Source organism: Lactuca sativa, chromosome 3 (assembly GCF_002870075.4).
Source record: "Lactuca sativa cultivar Salinas chromosome 3, Lsat_Salinas_v11, whole genome shotgun sequence".
In the NCBI taxonomy this organism is placed as follows: domain Eukaryota; kingdom Viridiplantae; phylum Streptophyta; class Magnoliopsida; order Asterales; family Asteraceae; genus Lactuca; species Lactuca sativa.
In genome coordinates, this window is record NC_056625.2 from 140938350 (window position 1) to 140955961 (window position 17612).

The 17612-nt window shown below is 37.8% G+C and overlaps 1 protein-coding gene across 1 annotated transcript; it reads left to right on the forward strand.

Moving 5' to 3' along the window:
• Positions 1-5198: 5198 nt before the first annotated feature.
• LOC128132833 (ABC transporter B family member 20-like) lies at positions 5199-6078 on the forward strand. Its single transcript, XM_052769823.1, has 3 exons — positions 5199-5280; positions 5435-5655; positions 5734-6078. The coding sequence occupies exons 1-3, from the start codon at positions 5199-5201 to the stop codon at positions 6076-6078; spliced, it is 648 nt and encodes a 215-aa protein (XP_052625783.1).
• The last annotated feature ends 11534 nt before the right edge of the window (positions 6079-17612 follow it).

Consider the following 17612-nt stretch of genomic DNA (forward strand, 5'->3'; position numbering starts at 1 on the left):
TTGATACTTAGGATTGCTTAAACTCATGTTCTGTGTAGTTAGTGAATATTGAATTGCACGAACCTGACACCTAGGAATTTAGTGACCATTAAATTACTAGAGCTAGGATCCACCAAATCTTAGATAAGTAATCAAAGTATTAGTTTTAGTTATGCTAGAGAACATATATTGTGATTATAATATTGTGTTTACCTAATCAATCTTACATGACTCCAATCCATTTAATAATTGATTTTGTGTTAAATTATACGTGACTACGTATAGATCTACATGAATTATTTCAACATTAGTAAATTTGGACTTGAATTGCTAATAAAATATTAATTGGTAACCAATGAGAATTATCCTTAATTAATAGCTAAATAATGAGGGAAAGTGGATTCGAACTAACTAGAGTGCTTTTCATAATTGATTGAATTAGTTGTTGATAATTTCAGTTTATCTAAACTTGCAAAATTAGATATAAACCAATTTACTTTGCTAGAATTTTAGGTTAATTTAATAGTGAGTAGATTAATTAATTAAAACCGTTCCCCGAGTTCGATACCCGACTTTTGTGCTACACTATATGCGAAGGGGTACACTGCCCTGGGTCGAATAGCTAGTTGATTAGGAGGTAAAATTAGGTGTAGCTATTTCAGACGAATCAACTTTATACCTCTATGAAGCTGAGAAAGGTGAGTAAACTCTAGATCTACAAGCTCCAACTGGATCAATGCTCTTTCACCAATCTTCTTCTTCTTCAAGATTCACCAAATACCCACCAAACACACACACACACAAGGGTCAAATATCTCTAAAATAGGTTATGGTTTCAAAATGAGGCTTTTAGGGGAAGTGGAGGCTGGTAATGAGAGAACCTTGGGGCATACGGTTGTTTAAATAGGGTCCAAACGCTAAAAATTAAGGGTTGCCAACAATTTCCATATCAAGGGCCAAAATATAAAATACATGGAATCATGTGTTACAAAACCAATTATCTTTATGTAACATCCCATTTAAAACATAATAATTAAATAATAAACTTGGAACCCGAGAAGCAATTTGTATTATTAATTTATGTTAATATAGTCCAAAATCAAATAATAATTAGTGGGGTGTTGACTTCGGGGTGCCAAATGATATACTTGTGATTTTCGAGGGTTAAAGAGTAAATACCGGACTTAATTTGAAAAGGATTATGGGAACAAGGGTTTAAATGGTACATTAAGGAGTTGTTTTGAAAGAAATAGGAAAGGAGGGACTGGATGTGTCAATATGGGATAATGTTTCAATGAAGCGGGTATATAGCCTAAACTGTTCCATTGTCTCAAACCCTAACCCTACTATTATGCATCGGCCGCCACCCCACCTCCTCTTCATCCTCCAGCCGCCATCGCCGGCTTTCCCTCTTGTGCTCCGACCAAATGAAGTGCCAAACGACCGCCACTGAAAGCGTGAGCCACCACCGCCATGTGAGGCCTCATCCGCCACCCGCAGCTTTCCATGAGAGCGCCACCAGCCCTACTGTCGCCGGAAAAGTCGCAATTAGCTTAGATCATCGTGTGGGTCGCCGGAAAGCCTAGATGCGAGGATGATGTTGTGCTCGGTAGGTTTCGCACCACCACCTCCCTTCCCCATTCCTTTCCAAGCGTCGTTGCTGCCGGCTGTTGCTCTACTCCCGTCGCCACTCACCACAGATGGGTTTTTCGAGTCCTTGTCTGAGAAAGGACTTGCTGGTGGGTGTTGCTTCTTGACGGGGAATGGAAAGAAACCGCCGCCACCACCGTGAGGTGGTGGCTGTCACCGCAATCCACCATTTTGCCGCCGTTTTGTTGTCGTTGCCGTCGCAAATCACTGCCCGCCGCCTCCAGATTGATGATGGGTGTGTTCTAGTGTCTAGCTTGTGTTTGTTAGCCATGGTGGCTGCCACCATCTGCCGCCGCCGACCACCTCAAGGTGGTTGTGTGTGTGTGTGTTTATTAGTGTTTGTGTGTGTGTTAATCGGATGGTATTGTAAATTGTAACAAGTGGAATAATGAAAGAAAAGCTCAAACCACCACCGTAGGGTGGTGACTGCCACCTCCTGCCGCCACCGGCCGCCATGTCGGGTGGCGGTGTGCTTTGATTACGTGTGGACCTTGTTTGGGGGATGTGTGGCCAATATGGGATCAATGAAACCCTAATGGGCCCAATAAGGCCCAATGTGACCTAACACTACTAGAAACACAGCCTTTTACGATGCTCATTGCGCGTCGTAAAGGGCTCAGACGACGCGCAAATGCGCGTCAAGGAAGGCCCTGTCATAAAGAGAGACGACGCGCATTTACGACGTGCATTTACGACGCACGTTTACGACACGTAATGGGTATCAAGAAAGGCCCTGTCATAAAGGAAGACGACACGCATTCGCGTGTCGTAACCTTACGACGCGCGTGTTAATGACATGCAATGTGTATCAAGAAAGCCCCTGTCAAGAAAGGCCATGTCATAAATGAAGATGACACACATTTTTGCGTATCATAATTTTAAATGTTTAAAATAAATATTATTTATAGATTTACTAATTTTCAAATTAAATTTGTATTTAATGTCTCATAATAGAAAATAAAATATCATATACAAAAAATACAATCCATTGCATAAAATTTAATGTCATACAAATAATCATATACAAAAAATACAATCCATCGCATAAAATACAATCCCTAACTATCAAACCTATTATTACATTGCTTTTAAGGGACAACTTATTTAAGATATCATGTAAAAAACAAATCCTCCATGTCAAAAAATTGGTTGTTGTCCATCGAGTGTAGATGACAAATAATGACTTGAACATTAGCTGAAACCAAAAAACTTTTATTAATCACACAATCAAAAAGCTGAAACCAAAAAGCTTTTAATTACACAAGAAACAACACATCATCATGAGAAACTACTAACCTGCCCTGAATGGAGGAAGTAGTTTTCTCCAGCCAACTTTGTTGGTGTGGACTGATAAAAGTTATAGCATGTCCTAGCAAGCTGCAAATAATACATATCAAAATTATTAGCAACTAAAAAAGAAAAAAAAATAACAGACCTCTTCAGCCAGATTCAGGAACTTTCATTGATGTCTCCCACATGTCTATGTTTTAATAACTCATTAGTTTGTTTTATTTATACAACTACAGTTGTAATTTTATCTAGAATTAAAATTACCAACTCACTTATAAGGCTTCACAGTTGCAGCTTTGTTTCCTTGTATCCACACTTTAAGTACTCATAGAAACTGCACAAAGTTACATTTTTACAAAACTTAATATACTGAAGATCATAACACCTTGATTTCATGCAGCAAATAAGTTATATAAAGATCATTAAGAATATTTGAGAATCATCTGCAAGCAAACATAAGTAGACAAAATTTGTGTATTAATTAGATAAATATCCCGTTTAGTTAACCTAGATAATAATCACCCAATCACACTTTCACTTTAAATACCTGACCTCCAAGATCCCAAAACACAAGTTTTGTATTTGAAGTTTCTATTCGACCAATATTGACTCCAACAGTAGGAACAATTTAATCAGGAGGAAGGCCTTCTAAGCTTGAATATTGTGTCTTCAATTTCTCTAGTAAGGTCTAGACATAAACAAAGTATTGCTCATGTCTAAATAGGCTTGTTTTAATACAGACAAAATGCACAAATTACATAAAAGTATGTAATAATGAAAGAGTAGAGAAATGATTACTGTTTTTCCAGCATTGTCAATTCCAAGAATCAGTAATTGAAACGTTGTCTTACTGACTAGAAATTGACATGGACTTAGTTTACTTCACAGGGGTAATTCGCTAATTCCATACATACCAATCCCATGGCTTTAGCAAAACCAAAGTTGATTTTCAGGAATGGTGATATTTGCTTGTTTATAATCAGGATCAATTCCATTTCCATTTATGTCCAAATGATTTGGTGTGACATATTTCCCAACAATCACCACCACCTCCGATCCATCATTAAGTTCAAACACAGACTATATCAAACCCTACAGTAATAATCAAGAAAGTTATCCAGATTAATTAATGAATAAAAAGAACCCACAATAACATTTCATTTTTTTTAATTGATAACAATGTTATACAAACCTTTCCATAGGTATTTTCACCAACAAGAATGGCTCGACAGTTGTCATGTAGTGTAGTAGCAACCTATTCAAACTATCACCGATTAGACTCTTATCACTACTTTAATGAAAAAAAAATTGAACACATAATATGGTAATATTAGTGCTCACTATTCCATGTATATACCAAATTTTTAACATTAAAAATAACACAGTGCTTAATTGCTCTTATTCTCAAGTCATGAATCATAAGATATGTGGGTTTTTGAATTTTATTATTTTTATATATAATAAAACTATATATAAAAACATATAAGAAAAATTATATATATATATATATATATATATATATATATATATATATATATAAATATATAAATACATGTTCCGGTCCGGTTTTTATACGGTTTAAAACTTTTGAAACTGCAAGCCAAACCGTTGATTACGGTTTCGAATGTTTGAAACCACGAGCCAACCGTAAATAGAAATACAAACCGTGAAACCAAACCCATGTCCGGTTTCACGGTTTCAAACCGAACAATGAACACTCCTAAAAGAAAGAACAATACAACCAGATGATTTACAAACAAAAATTCATTAGATTTATGCAAGTTTACCTGCACTAATCCACCAATATTATCTCTAAGATCAAGAAAGATGAACGAGACACCCATCCCTTGAAGTCTCTTCATTGCTGTCAATATTTCTCCTTCAAGTTAGTTACTCAACAATAACAAAAAACCGGTAACCTATGTGGTTTATGACCAGTTGATTTTTTAAAGGAAATCAAAAGTTCTCTGATAATAAAAGCAATTAAACTAATTCATAAAGGTTTTTACCCGAGTTAGAACATATAACCACATGTTGCAGTCAAACAACCTACAAAAAAAAAAGTGATTAATGTATAGGGACATGATGGTCTTTTTAACCCTTTTAACATCCTTTAAAAAGTTAGACAATTTATGTATATAAAAGTTTTATTGTAATTAATAACCATCATGGAAATACAGTTCTTAATGGAAAAAAGGAATATCCCCTATACCAACAACAGTAATTATAACCAAGAGGAGTGGCAATAATGGAATATACCTTCAACATGTAATCAGGACATGAATCTTCTACAATCCAGTTTGATGCTTTTCGAGAATACTAACCAGAAGAATCAACAAGCATTATTCAACTTATGGAAAGGTTTTATAATCCTACATTAGGTACGTAATATGTTACTTCTTTCTATCTTCACACTATTTCTTTGGATTAATGAAATATCATCATTTTGCAATTTAACTCCCTAATCGTCTATTGTTTTCTTTATATTCTTTTAATTTATTGTTTTCTTTTTCAGGGGAAGTTCTTCTAGATGGAGAGAACATCAAGAACCTGAAACTGGAATGGCTAATGAGCCAAATTGGTTTAGTCACTCAAGAGCCTACATTACTAAGCTTAAGTATCAGGGACAATATCGCCTATGGGAGAGATGCCACATCACTTCAAATTGAAGATGCAGCTAAAATAGCTCATGCATATACATTCATCAGCTCACTTGAAAAAGGATACGATACACAGGTAACTAAAAACCAAAAGAGAATATGAAATTAAAGTTTTACTCTTTTAACCTAATGAGAAAACATGTGTTGCTTTCAGGTAGGTAGGGCTGGTTTATCTTTAACAGAAGAACAAAAGATAAGACTTTTGGTTGTAAGGGCAGTGCTTTCGAATCCTTGTATTCTTCTTCTTGATAAGGTGACAGGTGGACTTGATTTTGAAGCTGAAAGATATGTTCAAGAGGCTTTGGATTTGTTAATGTTGGGTCGTTCAACCATTATGATTGCTAGAAGGATTTCGTTAATTAAAAATGCTGATTTTATAGCTGTGATGCAGAAAGGTCAGTTAATGGAGATTGGGACACATGATGGACTTATAGCTTCAGATGGGTTGTATGCAGAGCTTTTAAAATGTGAAGAATCAGATAAACTACCAAAAAGGTAAATCCATATGCTCTTAAACTCTTATATTAGAGCAAGTAAATTACAAAGTTATAGTTTACTTCTTATGAGTAAATTTACTTTATGAAAAAACAATTAATGAGTTTATTTCATATCATTTTAGTATGCCTGCAAGAACCCACAACGAGACCTCAACATTCCAAATCAGAAAAAGATTCCACCTTACAAGAACCATCATTTCCCAAATTTACCAAATCACCCTCACTTCAGCGAGCCTCCAACCTACACACAACAAGATCTCCAGATTCCAATTATAACTCACACGGATCTCCAAAAAAACAGTTAAAAATGGAACAGAAAAACTAATAGCTAGTGAAGTGAATAAAAGAATGGGCTCAGATTTAAATAACAAATTGGGATATGAGTGTCATAACTCTTAAGTTCAAAATAGTGAAATAATGAGATTAGATCATATTTATTATTTCAGTGGGAATAGAAAGTATGTAACATTTTAGGTCCCAATATATGACAGACATTGAATAAGAAGAATATAGGTGAGCACCTGCTTCTCAAGATCCTTAACCCTCATCTCTGTATCCTGACAACTTTCTTCAGCAAACCTGAGCTGCACAATATAAATTCAACAATGAAGACCAGATATATATATATATATATATATATATATATATATATATATAAACAAAGAATAACATAATTAGAACCCACCTTCTCAAGGACATTGTCATTCTCTTCTTGTAGCATATCAAGTTGCATGAAATAGCACCAGTTAAGGAATTGTACATCACTTAAGCTAAAACTGAAATTGAAGGGAACAAGAAAAGTAAAAATTTCTCAGATGGTGGCAGATGAAACGCTGAGGAGAGAAGGAGGCAATCAAGGAGTCACAGATGAAAGCAAGATGAAAGATGGAAACCTAGGAGAAATTAAGAAATTGTTTGATGTTTTGAGAGAGAGGGAGAGATAGATAGAGAGGGAGAGAGAGGGAAATGGAGAAATTGATCTCGAACCAGATGTATGAAAAAAAAAACCTAGTCGATTTGAATTTCCCTGCAAACCTCCGGTGATTCACGTTCAACCCCAATGCCTCTGAGAATAATCTGAAAAGTACGCCTCCGAATTTCATGAATTGATTTGAGTACTCGATTTGAATGTCTCTGCAAACCTCCGGTAATTCCTTAGGCGGCGGAGGTGACGGAGCCATAAATGAAAAAGAAGGTGTCTCTCCAGTTCAAGGCGGGGGAACTATACAGATCGTAATTGCTATTATACACTAGTGTACTCGAAAGATCCCTCGTGTAAAACCCTTTCTTCACATCTTCATCTTGTTTGTGAAATCTACGAACTGCTGGAACCGCCTCATCCATAACACTCACAGAAATCCCATGATTCACTACCTAAAAAATACCTAGGTTCGCGACGGCTTCACGAATCATCTCCACCATCGATGCTCTATGGGTCGATTGAAGGTATATGACTGGAATCTTGACAGCAACGGTGGATATTTTGGGAGTGGTGTCCCGTGGGTGGAAGAGGATGGGAGGGATTTTCCGAATTCCGGCATCGACGAGGCCTTTGACGCCTGTTTTTTTTTGTTGAAAGCTTTGAGCTCTGATTGTCGATCATAGCTTGAGCCGACTCAAGCAATGGTGGCAGCCATTTTCGTGAAGATGATCGTTTTATATATGCGAAGGGATTCTCTAGAAATGTGTGTGAGGATCCTTGCAATTGTGGCCCTATGAATGTAAAGTGTTCGATTTCCTGTGAGAAATGAAGCGATAGAGATTGATCTATGTAGGATGTGGGTCGTTCTTTGAGGGATGAAAAAACCCTAGTTTCTTAGACTTTTTGAGGACCGGGTTTTCTAATTTTTAGATTCCCGCGAGGTATTAAGGAGGGTACACGATGTTTGATGAGATCGATAAGGAGTTCAAGAGTGGCGGAGAAGCGGACCAGAGATGAGAGAGAAGGAGGGAGAGGGGAGAAGATGAAAGATAGAAAGAAGGTAGAAGAAGGGTTTTCAAAATTTTGAGGATTTCGTTTCCCCCTCTACTAAACGCGCGTTTTCATTAAAATTATAAAGCGACAGGTATAGAGGGCGCGCCATTAAATTAAAGCACCCTCCGTGTTTTTAATTTCTTTTCTTGAGACACTAATTTAAGGGCACTTAATAATGTGTGACATAAATCCTTAAATTTTTTGAAGAGATGACACTTTTTTAATGTCACTCTCTTTTGCGTATCATAAATCAGTGAGTGTCATAGTTTGCGCATCGTAAAAGGGTCTTTTTCTTGTAGTGTAAAAGCCCAACCAATGGACTAATGGGCTAGTATTGGGTTGGAAAACCTTAACTAGGGTTTGGAAAACCCTAATGGCATAAAACCCTAATTTTGAGAATTTATCGGGACACACGAGATTATTTAATAACTTGAAATATTAAATAATAATCATTTGCAAACTAACTTAAGGTAATAATGGACTTAATGGATTAAGTCCTTAATGGGTTAAGTAAGAAACACTTAACCCTAATCATCATTTCATGTGGAAACCCTAATTTTGGGATTATGGGATTGGACTTATCGAGACTCACATTTGGGCCATTGAAATGGAATCGTGTATTAAGCCCAATCATAACATATGACTTATTTAGTAAAGTAAGGGACGTAATGGATTAAGTCCTTAATGGGTTAAGTGAGAAACACTTAACCCTAATTGTCACCTTATATGAAACCCTAATTTCTTTTGGGCCTTTCTATTGGGCTTTGGTAATTGGATTATTAATGGGCCATCCAAGAATAATCATAAGGACTAGAATATGTTGATGGGCTTAGGGTAAGGCCTATATGAGGGTGTGGGCCCAATTTGGAAAATCGGGCCATATGTTGGGTTGTGGCCCATTACTTGACTATTGAGCCTTTAGTGTGTGAGTTGGACTTTGGGCTTGGAACCCAATTATTAATTGGGTGTTGTTGGATGTTGACAGTTTGGGAATTTGTCAACCAGCAGCTGGAGTTTTATCGGCGGGACTTCAGTAGTGCCATGTGAGTTCTCCTCACTATATCAACAGGGTCTAAGGCATCAAGTCCGACCCTTTATGGATTGTATTCAGATTATTGCATGTTATGCTTACTGATTTATATCCTGGTAGTTAGGATAGTGATATGCTATGCTTTAGTGACCTGGTTGGGTCGGTATCCTAGTATATAGGATGATGCTATATTAGTGACCTATTAGGTCGATATCCTGGTTATAGGATTGTTGCTATGCTTTGTGATCTGTTAGATCGGTTGGACTGTATATATATATATATATATATATATATATATACATGCTAGTGTTATATGATGTCTATGTACACATGGTTGTCTTGGTTATAGGATGATGCTATGTTAGTGACCGATTAGGTCTGTATCCCGATTATTGGGATGTTGCTATGATTGGTGATCTGTTAGATCAGATTGACTGTTATATGAAATGAGCTAGCATATGATATTTATGTGCACATGTTTGTTTGATTGGGGGTTGGGTTGAGGCGGTCCTGCTTTGTGCTGTAGGCCAACATACCCGACGAGCGGTCCGGATAGGTTGTAGGCCCTACGTGGCGGTCCAGACGTGCTGAAGGCTCGAAGAGCAGTCCAGATAGACTAAAGGCCTGTGAGGCGGTCCAGTCAGGCTGATGACTCATTATGCATGTTGTTCTGTATTAGTTATATGATATGGTTATGTTTGTATGGCATTGGTATTTTGGAGAAACTCACTAAGCTTCGGGCTTACAGTTGTTGATTTTATTTCAGGTATTTCTGATGATCGCGGGAAGGCGAAGGTGTGATCGTGCACGTCCTTATATTTTCATGATTGATTATGGGGATACTCTGATGTCTAAACTATTGTGAAAACAAATTGTAATGACTTAATGGTTTTAAATGTTTTAAAAAGTTTTAAATTGGCCTGAATTTTTGGGGTGTTACAAGTTGGTATCAGAGCCGTGGTTTGAGTGAACTGGAGGAACACTCGTGTGAATCCAGTCTCAAATCAAGGAAAGGATTTTAAATTTAATTTTTAAATGATTTTCAAAATAAGTAAAGGAGGATGCAGGGTGTACGATCAGCCAGAGCCAGTAAGTAGACCCCAAAATACCATACAGTTATTTGATTATGTGATATGTTAGAACAGCATGCTAGTACTAGGATAGGGATCTCCAGGAATTGCATGATAAAATTGCCTGATTACATGATGCCTGCTAGCCTAGGGTTTCCTTATATGAGATTGACATCGTTACTGTAGTTGTTTAGTGTATGCATCACGGCTGTACATAACTAAGATCTTATTGCCCAAGAATGTTTGATTTGGCCTTATGTTCTGTTCTTATTGATTGGGGCTTAGGGTATGATTGGATATTCGAAAGTCTATAGGGTCCAACGTTATGTATGGGTAGCATACACTAGTGCTGCAGGGTTGGTGGAAGTTTTATGGATGGGTGGATTGTGTGAGGCCAGGAGGCCAGTTATGAGATATTTAGCATCCCTCTAGGAGTGAGGATTGAGCGCTCGCTATGTTTATGTATATTGTTAGGGCGTTGTGATGATACTTGAGACAAATATGGGTAGGTGTGGAAGGTAGTATGGGTCCGTACTACTGGAAGCACAAGACCCATACGCGTAGCAAGGAAGTTACAACCCCTAGGGTTTGGTTAGGAATTGGCTCTTTGTCATTATATGGGTTATCAGAGATCTTCCTGGTGTCTTACCAGAATGGTGGTTATGAGACGTCTAGAGACCGGATCCAGGTTAGGATCGGGAGCTGCCAGCCAGGATAGGCCAGCATTGTCAAAGGACCGTGTCAGTGAGATCATCCGGGAGGAGGTGATCGAGTTTGTCTGGGGACAGTTACCGGAGATGCGTGGGTATATTAAGACCGCCATGGCTGAGTATTTCAATGAGCGTTATGCAACCATTGTTGAGACGGCTGCCGAAGCAGCTTCAACAACTGTAATGTCGGCAGGGGGAAGAGCCTGTCGGGATTTCCAGTATCGAGACTTCGATAGCGCGAAGCCCCTACCTTCGGTAGGGTTTACGACCCAGTTATAGCCATGAAGTGGCCATATGGTATGAAAGGATGTTGCTTCACATGTTCATGTCCTACTGAACAGAAGGTCAGGCACGCTATGAACTTGCTAAGATTCAGAGCGAAGGACTGGTGGGAACTTGTTACTGGGACGTGTTCTTATGAGTCGAGGGCTGCAGTTACTTGGGATCAGGGAGATGTTCTGTACTTATTACATTTCGCAGGTTAAGCGGGAGAGTCTAGCAAATTAGTTTCTAGATTTGAGGCTTCAGGGGTTTGCTCGAGGTCGGAATATGAGTCGCTGGGACTCCGGAAAGGAGTAATGATTATGTTCAGCTGGAGTTATGCAGCTGGAATTAGAATGGTTAATTGATAGGATTGGAATGTTGTCTTCCAGGGCAAGGATTTTGCCCTTTCAGTTTTCGAGCTCGAAGGAGCGAGCAGACTTGGGACCCTAGGATCAGGTTGTGTTCCAGCTCGGGTCAGTTGGTCGCTGGGATTGGCGACATTAGTTCAGCGCTGGTGAGCGCGGGTGGGTCGATGTGGCATAAGTATCTTGTGAGATCCGATTCGCTTTGGATCTTTTGTATCAGGCGATAAGGATTCATTGTGCAATCTATTGCACCTTTGGGATTTTATACTATGTTTTGGGAGTAGTTATAGCCCGATCTAAGGCAAGGGTTGTTTCAACTATTGTTGTTCAGTTGTGAATGATCGAGTTGATGAGTGAGTCAGGGTGCGAGGCCCTAAATGATATGATTCCTGGAGCCAAAGAGGGAAAATTGTTGAAAACACTTTGGGAAGACGGGTATTATGTGGGAGGTCTGCGGACAGGGTCCCACATGATGGTTATTCAACATTGTCATGATTCTGTGGTTTTAGTAATTGTTATTGACTGACAGGGAAAGCGCCAAGGGAAGTAGCTCGTTGTTGAGACATTAGTTGGAGCATCTATTTTTGGACTTTAAGATTTGGGTGTGGGGTCATTCGAGCATTGGGGACTGTTAGTGTCCCTGGGATTCAAAAAGTGTTCAGCTCGTTATTAGAAGTGTGTGATCACTGGGGATTGGCGGGTAATGGAGCACTAATTGGTAAGAGTTGGTTGTATTTGGATCGATTATTGGTAGTGAGAAAGATTGGAAATTCTCTAATTTTCATGTATTGTGAAGACTTAGTCGAATCTAAGTGGGGGAGAATTGTCCCATGATATAGAGGCAGGATTGGTTTCAGAAATAGGATAAGTTTCGCATCATTATCATGAAGGAAGACAACCTAAGTGGCTGTTTGGTTTGTGGGTTGTGTGAATTGGGAGTTCGGTAAAACTCCCGAGCATGTGTATCATGTTTTCCTGGTGCTTGATAGCAAAAGTCGGGAAACCAGGTTGGATTTCTAGTCATTAATCGTGTTCAGTTCGAGTATTCGGCCGAGGGTGTGCTCGACTCTGAAGGTTTTGGATTGATAGGTTGAGGGTTTTGATAGCTGCCAGGACTCGGCAGTACATTCAGCACAGTTGTGCGGGTTATTAACATATGCGGTAGACACGCAGGTCAGGGAATAGACCACGGATTTCCGAGAGGATGGACGATCGACATGAGGCCTAGGGTTTGGCCGGGGTTAGAGTCCACGAAATGGATCAGGAGTTTGGAACCCTAAGTGGGTGAGAAAAGTCTGCATGGGAAAGACCACCAGGGGGTGGTCCAAGGAGATGTTCAATAGTTTAGATGACTGAAGGCCTAGTGAGGCGGTCCAATCATGCTGAAGACTCTGTATGTGTTTGTAGATGTATGTGTGGGTATTGAGTATGCTGCTATGCTATATCAATCAGTAGGTCTATTCCCAAGTATCGAACGTGTTGCTGGAGTAGGTTAAAGACTCCGGTATATTTTGGGTTGATCGGAAGTTGTTATTATAAATCAGATAGAGTACAGTGGATCTTGGTGATCTCATCAGTTCGGAGTGTCTCATGGGATTAATCTGTTTGGATTAGGTAATACTCCAGTTAGGTGACGGGGAGTATATCTGAATGGGTATCCGTCAGTTTTAGGAAGGCTCGAGATTAGAATGTTCTGTCTTTCAGGTTTTGGGAACCGGATTAGACCTGGTTAAGCTAGTGATAAGACTGTAGGAACGTCACTACAGTTATGAGGTCAAGGAAGCAATAGATTGCTTAAGATTCCTTGTGATGTAAGGCTAACATTAGTCATGTAGCAATTCCTTTTTAACCGTGGATTTGGTAACGACGGGATTTGACGCATGGATCTGATCGGTTGGATCAGGAGGTTGTTAGAGTCGCAGTGGCATGATAACTAGTGGCAACTAGTTCTAAGGAAGTATTTTGTTTGGAAGCCATGAGAGGCAACTATGTGGGAGTCCTTTAGCTCTGCGACCGGGTCGGAGCCCGGTAGGTCAGATGATTGGTGAACGAATTGAAACCAAGGAGGTCTCGGTAGATTTGGAAAGCAACCATGGGGCAGCATACTGCTTCAGGCAGATCAGTGTTTAGACAGTTTTTGTGATTAGGGCGGTATTGACAAATTGGGTCATCAGGTGTATGAGAAGTATCTCGATGTTGGAACCCCCAGATATCAGAAGTTAAATAGTTAGATGAGAGACAAGCGGACTGGGCTCAACAATAATGATTTGGTATGAGAGGTCTGTCAGAGAGCCAGACAATAACGGGACTTCAGGTTTTGGATCGAGTAAATGTGATCATATTGTAAGGGATTCATTTATTTTAAGTTTTAGAACCCTGCGAGGGTTGGTTATGGTTGCCTTGGAAAGGCTAGGGTTATGCTCGGGATTGTAGTTCAAGTTGTTGGCGTGTAAGGAATGAGAAGAAATGATTTCGAGGAAGAAATCAAATTTAAGTGGGGGAGAGTTGTAACATCCCATTTAAAACATAATAATTAAATAATAAACTTGGAAACCGAGAAGCAATTTGTATTATTAATTTATGTTAATATAGTCCAAAATCAAATAATAATTAGTGGGGTGTTGACTTCGGGGTGCCAAATGATATACTTGTGATTTCCGAGGGTTAAAGAGTAAATACCAGACTTAATTTGAAAAGGATTATGGGAACAAGGGTTTAAATGGTACATTAAGGAGTTGTTTTGAAAGAAATAGGAAAGGAGGGACTGGATGTGTCAATATGGGATAATGTTTCAATGAAGCGGGTATATAGCCTAAACTGTTCCATTGTCTCAAACCCTAACCCTACTATTATGCATCGGCCGCCACCCCACCTCCTCTTCATCCTCCAGCCGCCATCGCCGGCTTTCCCTCTTGTGCTCCGACCAAATGAAGTGCCGAACGACCGCCACTGAAAGTGTGAGCCACACCGCCATGTGAGGCCTCATCCGCCACCCGCAGCTTTCCATGAGAGCGCCACCAGCCCTACTGTTGCCGGAAAAGTCGCAATTAGCTTAGATCATTGTGTGGGTCGCCAGAAAGCCTAGATGCGAGGATGATGTTGTGCTCGGTAGGTTTCGCACCACCACCTCCCTTCCCCATTCCTTTCCAAGCGTCGCTGCTGCCGGCTGTTGCTCTACTCCCGTCGCCACTCACCACAGATGGGTTTTTCGAGTCCTTGTCTGAGAAAGGACTTGCTGGTGGGTGTTGCTTCTTGACGGGGAATGGAAAGAAACCGCCGCCACCACCGTGAGGTGGTGGCTGTCACCGCAATCCACCATTTTGCCGCCGTTTTGTTGTCGTTGCCATCGCAAATCACTGCCCGCCGCCTCCAGATTGATGATGGGTGTGTTCTAGTGTCTAGCTTGTGTTTGTTAGCCATGGTGGCTGCCACCATCTGCCGCCGCCGACCACCTCAAGCTGGTTGTGTGTGTGTGTGTTTATTAGTGTTTGTGTGTGTGTTAATCGGATGGTATTGTAAATTGTAACAAGTGGAATAATGAAAGAAAAGCTCAAACCACCACCGTAGGGTGGTGACTGCCACCTCCTGCCGCCACCGGCCGCCATGTCGGGTGGCGGTGTGCTTTGATTACGTTTGGACCTTGTTTGGGGGATGTGTGGCCAATATGGGATCAATGAAACCCTAATGGGCCCAATAAGGCCCAATGTGACCTAACACTACTAGAAAAACAGCCTTTTACGATGCTCATTGCGCGTCGTAAAGGGCTCAGACGACGCGCAAATGCGCGTCAAGGAAGGCCCTGTCATAAAGAGAGACGACGCGCATTTACGAGAATACATGGGGGCTTTGAGTCCTTGTGATTCATTTGCTAAATTTGACAAAACAAAGTTGTTAAAGTTGAGTGAGTTCTACAAAAAAGATTTTGATGATGCGGAGAGGATGCAAATTGATGGCGAACTTGAAATATATTATCATGCTTTACATAAAGATGATCGGTTCACTAGTTTGCAAGGAATTTACGACCTTTTGCGTTTGATGGTAGAAACGGGGAAACATCGGTCTTATCCTATGGTTTATAGGTTGTTGAAGTTGGTTTTGGTTTTATACGGTAAAACCAAAACAATCGAAAGATGTTTTTCAGCGAAGAAGTTGTTGAAGACGTATTTGCGTAACAAAATAGATGATGATATTTTGAACGATGCGATGATTTCTTATGTTGAAAAAGAAGCACTTATGAAAGTAAAGATCGAAGATGTAATGGATCGGTTTCAAAAAATGTGTATCCGTAGATGTCAAATTTAAATATTAAGATGTAATGGATCGGTTTGATGTATTAGTACTTTTAATTTTTTTTTTATGTTATTATATTTGGACGAAAAAAAATTATGCCACTACCATGACAACTTTCTGCGTTCGTAAGTGATATTAGGACGATTGAGGTACAACCTCAATCGATCAACAAGGTTAGTTCACTACTATTGGCCTTCAAGCCTTCAACCCTAGGTAGCCAACAAAAAAAAGACACTCTAAGCCACTTACTCCATTTTAGACTTTACTAAAATGGGTTATCCAATTCCAACTTGAACACTCGAGTACTACACTTTTATCACATTTATGGGTGGAAACCATGCCATCGAGCAACAACCGATAATTAAAATTTTTAAAGGAAAGAGGACTAAAATCGACGCACAAACTAACCAAAATAGTAGGAGAGTGATCACATAACAAAACAACATCCAAAACACAAAACCACTTATATATTTTCAAAAACAAATATCTAATAATTAATGTTTAACCAACTTTGAATATAGTAGTTATTTTTCCTTTGTAATTAAGCATTTTGACATTTGCACAAAACCTTATTGGAAATAACAAGGCAATGTCCCAATTTGTCAACTTGCAAAAAGATTCACACGTATAGATTCATATCATAACGTCACGACCGACCCAAATCACACGTTGCAAAAGGGTAGCTTGGTTTTCACGCATGAATTAAATAAGTTGATAATTTCTAAAGGTGTGCATTTAACATACCCATAACAATATATATATATATATATATATATATATATATATATATATATATATATATATATATATATATATATATATATATATATATATATATATATATATATATATATATATATATATATATATATATATATATATATATATATATATATATATATATTTCTTGGAACAATTAACCAACGTATTTTTGAAATGGAACTATTAAGTTGAAAAAGATGAAAAATAAAAAATAAAAAATAAATATTTGGAATTATTATATTTTCATGGGAGAACGTGAACATTATATAAGTTATTATTGCAATTTTAATTTTTTTGAATTCAAATCAAATTTCGTTATTGCTAAAAGTATTTACATACTTTTACATTATTTTTAACTATCATTTTTATTAAACCAACATTTTATTTGTTTCTCCAAGCTTTATCAATAAAGTTTTTGGATGTCGATGATTAGACTCATTTTCTTATTATAAGTACTTTAAATAAAAAACAATATTACTTACTAAAAATGTTAATCAATAACTTAATACTATTTAATATTATTGAAATATATGAATTATAAATTTATAAATTATATTTTCCTCACTCGTTTCATATTTTTCAATAATCTAATTATTTATTATGATATATATATATATATATATATATATATATATATATATATATATATATATATATATATATATCATATACTTAATAATAATTTTATTTTATCCATTCTAAATTTCTAATCATATTTTATTATTAAACATTTTGTCATTTTTACTAAAACGAAATATTTTTATAGTTATGCTTTTATTTTTATAACTAAATAATTTATAAAAATAATACTAACATAAAATATGACGTGTTCTTAAAAACAATAATTTAAAGGACAAGAGTTTCCAAAATATTTGAAAAATATAAAAATAATTATTTAATTATTAAAATTTAAATATTTGAGTAAATTCAATATATAATTTTTCTTTAAATCCCAAAAAATGACATCACAAAATAAACAAATTATACAAAAATCAACTACTGTGTTTATTTTATCTCTTAATTTAAACCTAATTTGTTCAAAAAATAGAGAATCATAACGAGTAATCAAA

Coding starts and splice junctions, on each gene's coding strand:
- LOC128132833 (XM_052769823.1), top strand. CDS start 5,199: ATGAATCTTCTACAATCCAGTTTGATGCTTTTCGAGAATACTAACCAG. Junction 5,281..5,434: donor ATTATTCAACTTATGGAAAG/GTTTTATAATCC, acceptor TTTCTTTTTCAG/GGGAAGTTCTTCTAGATGGA. Junction 5,656..5,733: donor AAAAAGGATACGATACACAG/GTAACTAAAAAC, acceptor TGTTGCTTTCAG/GTAGGTAGGGCTGGTTTATC.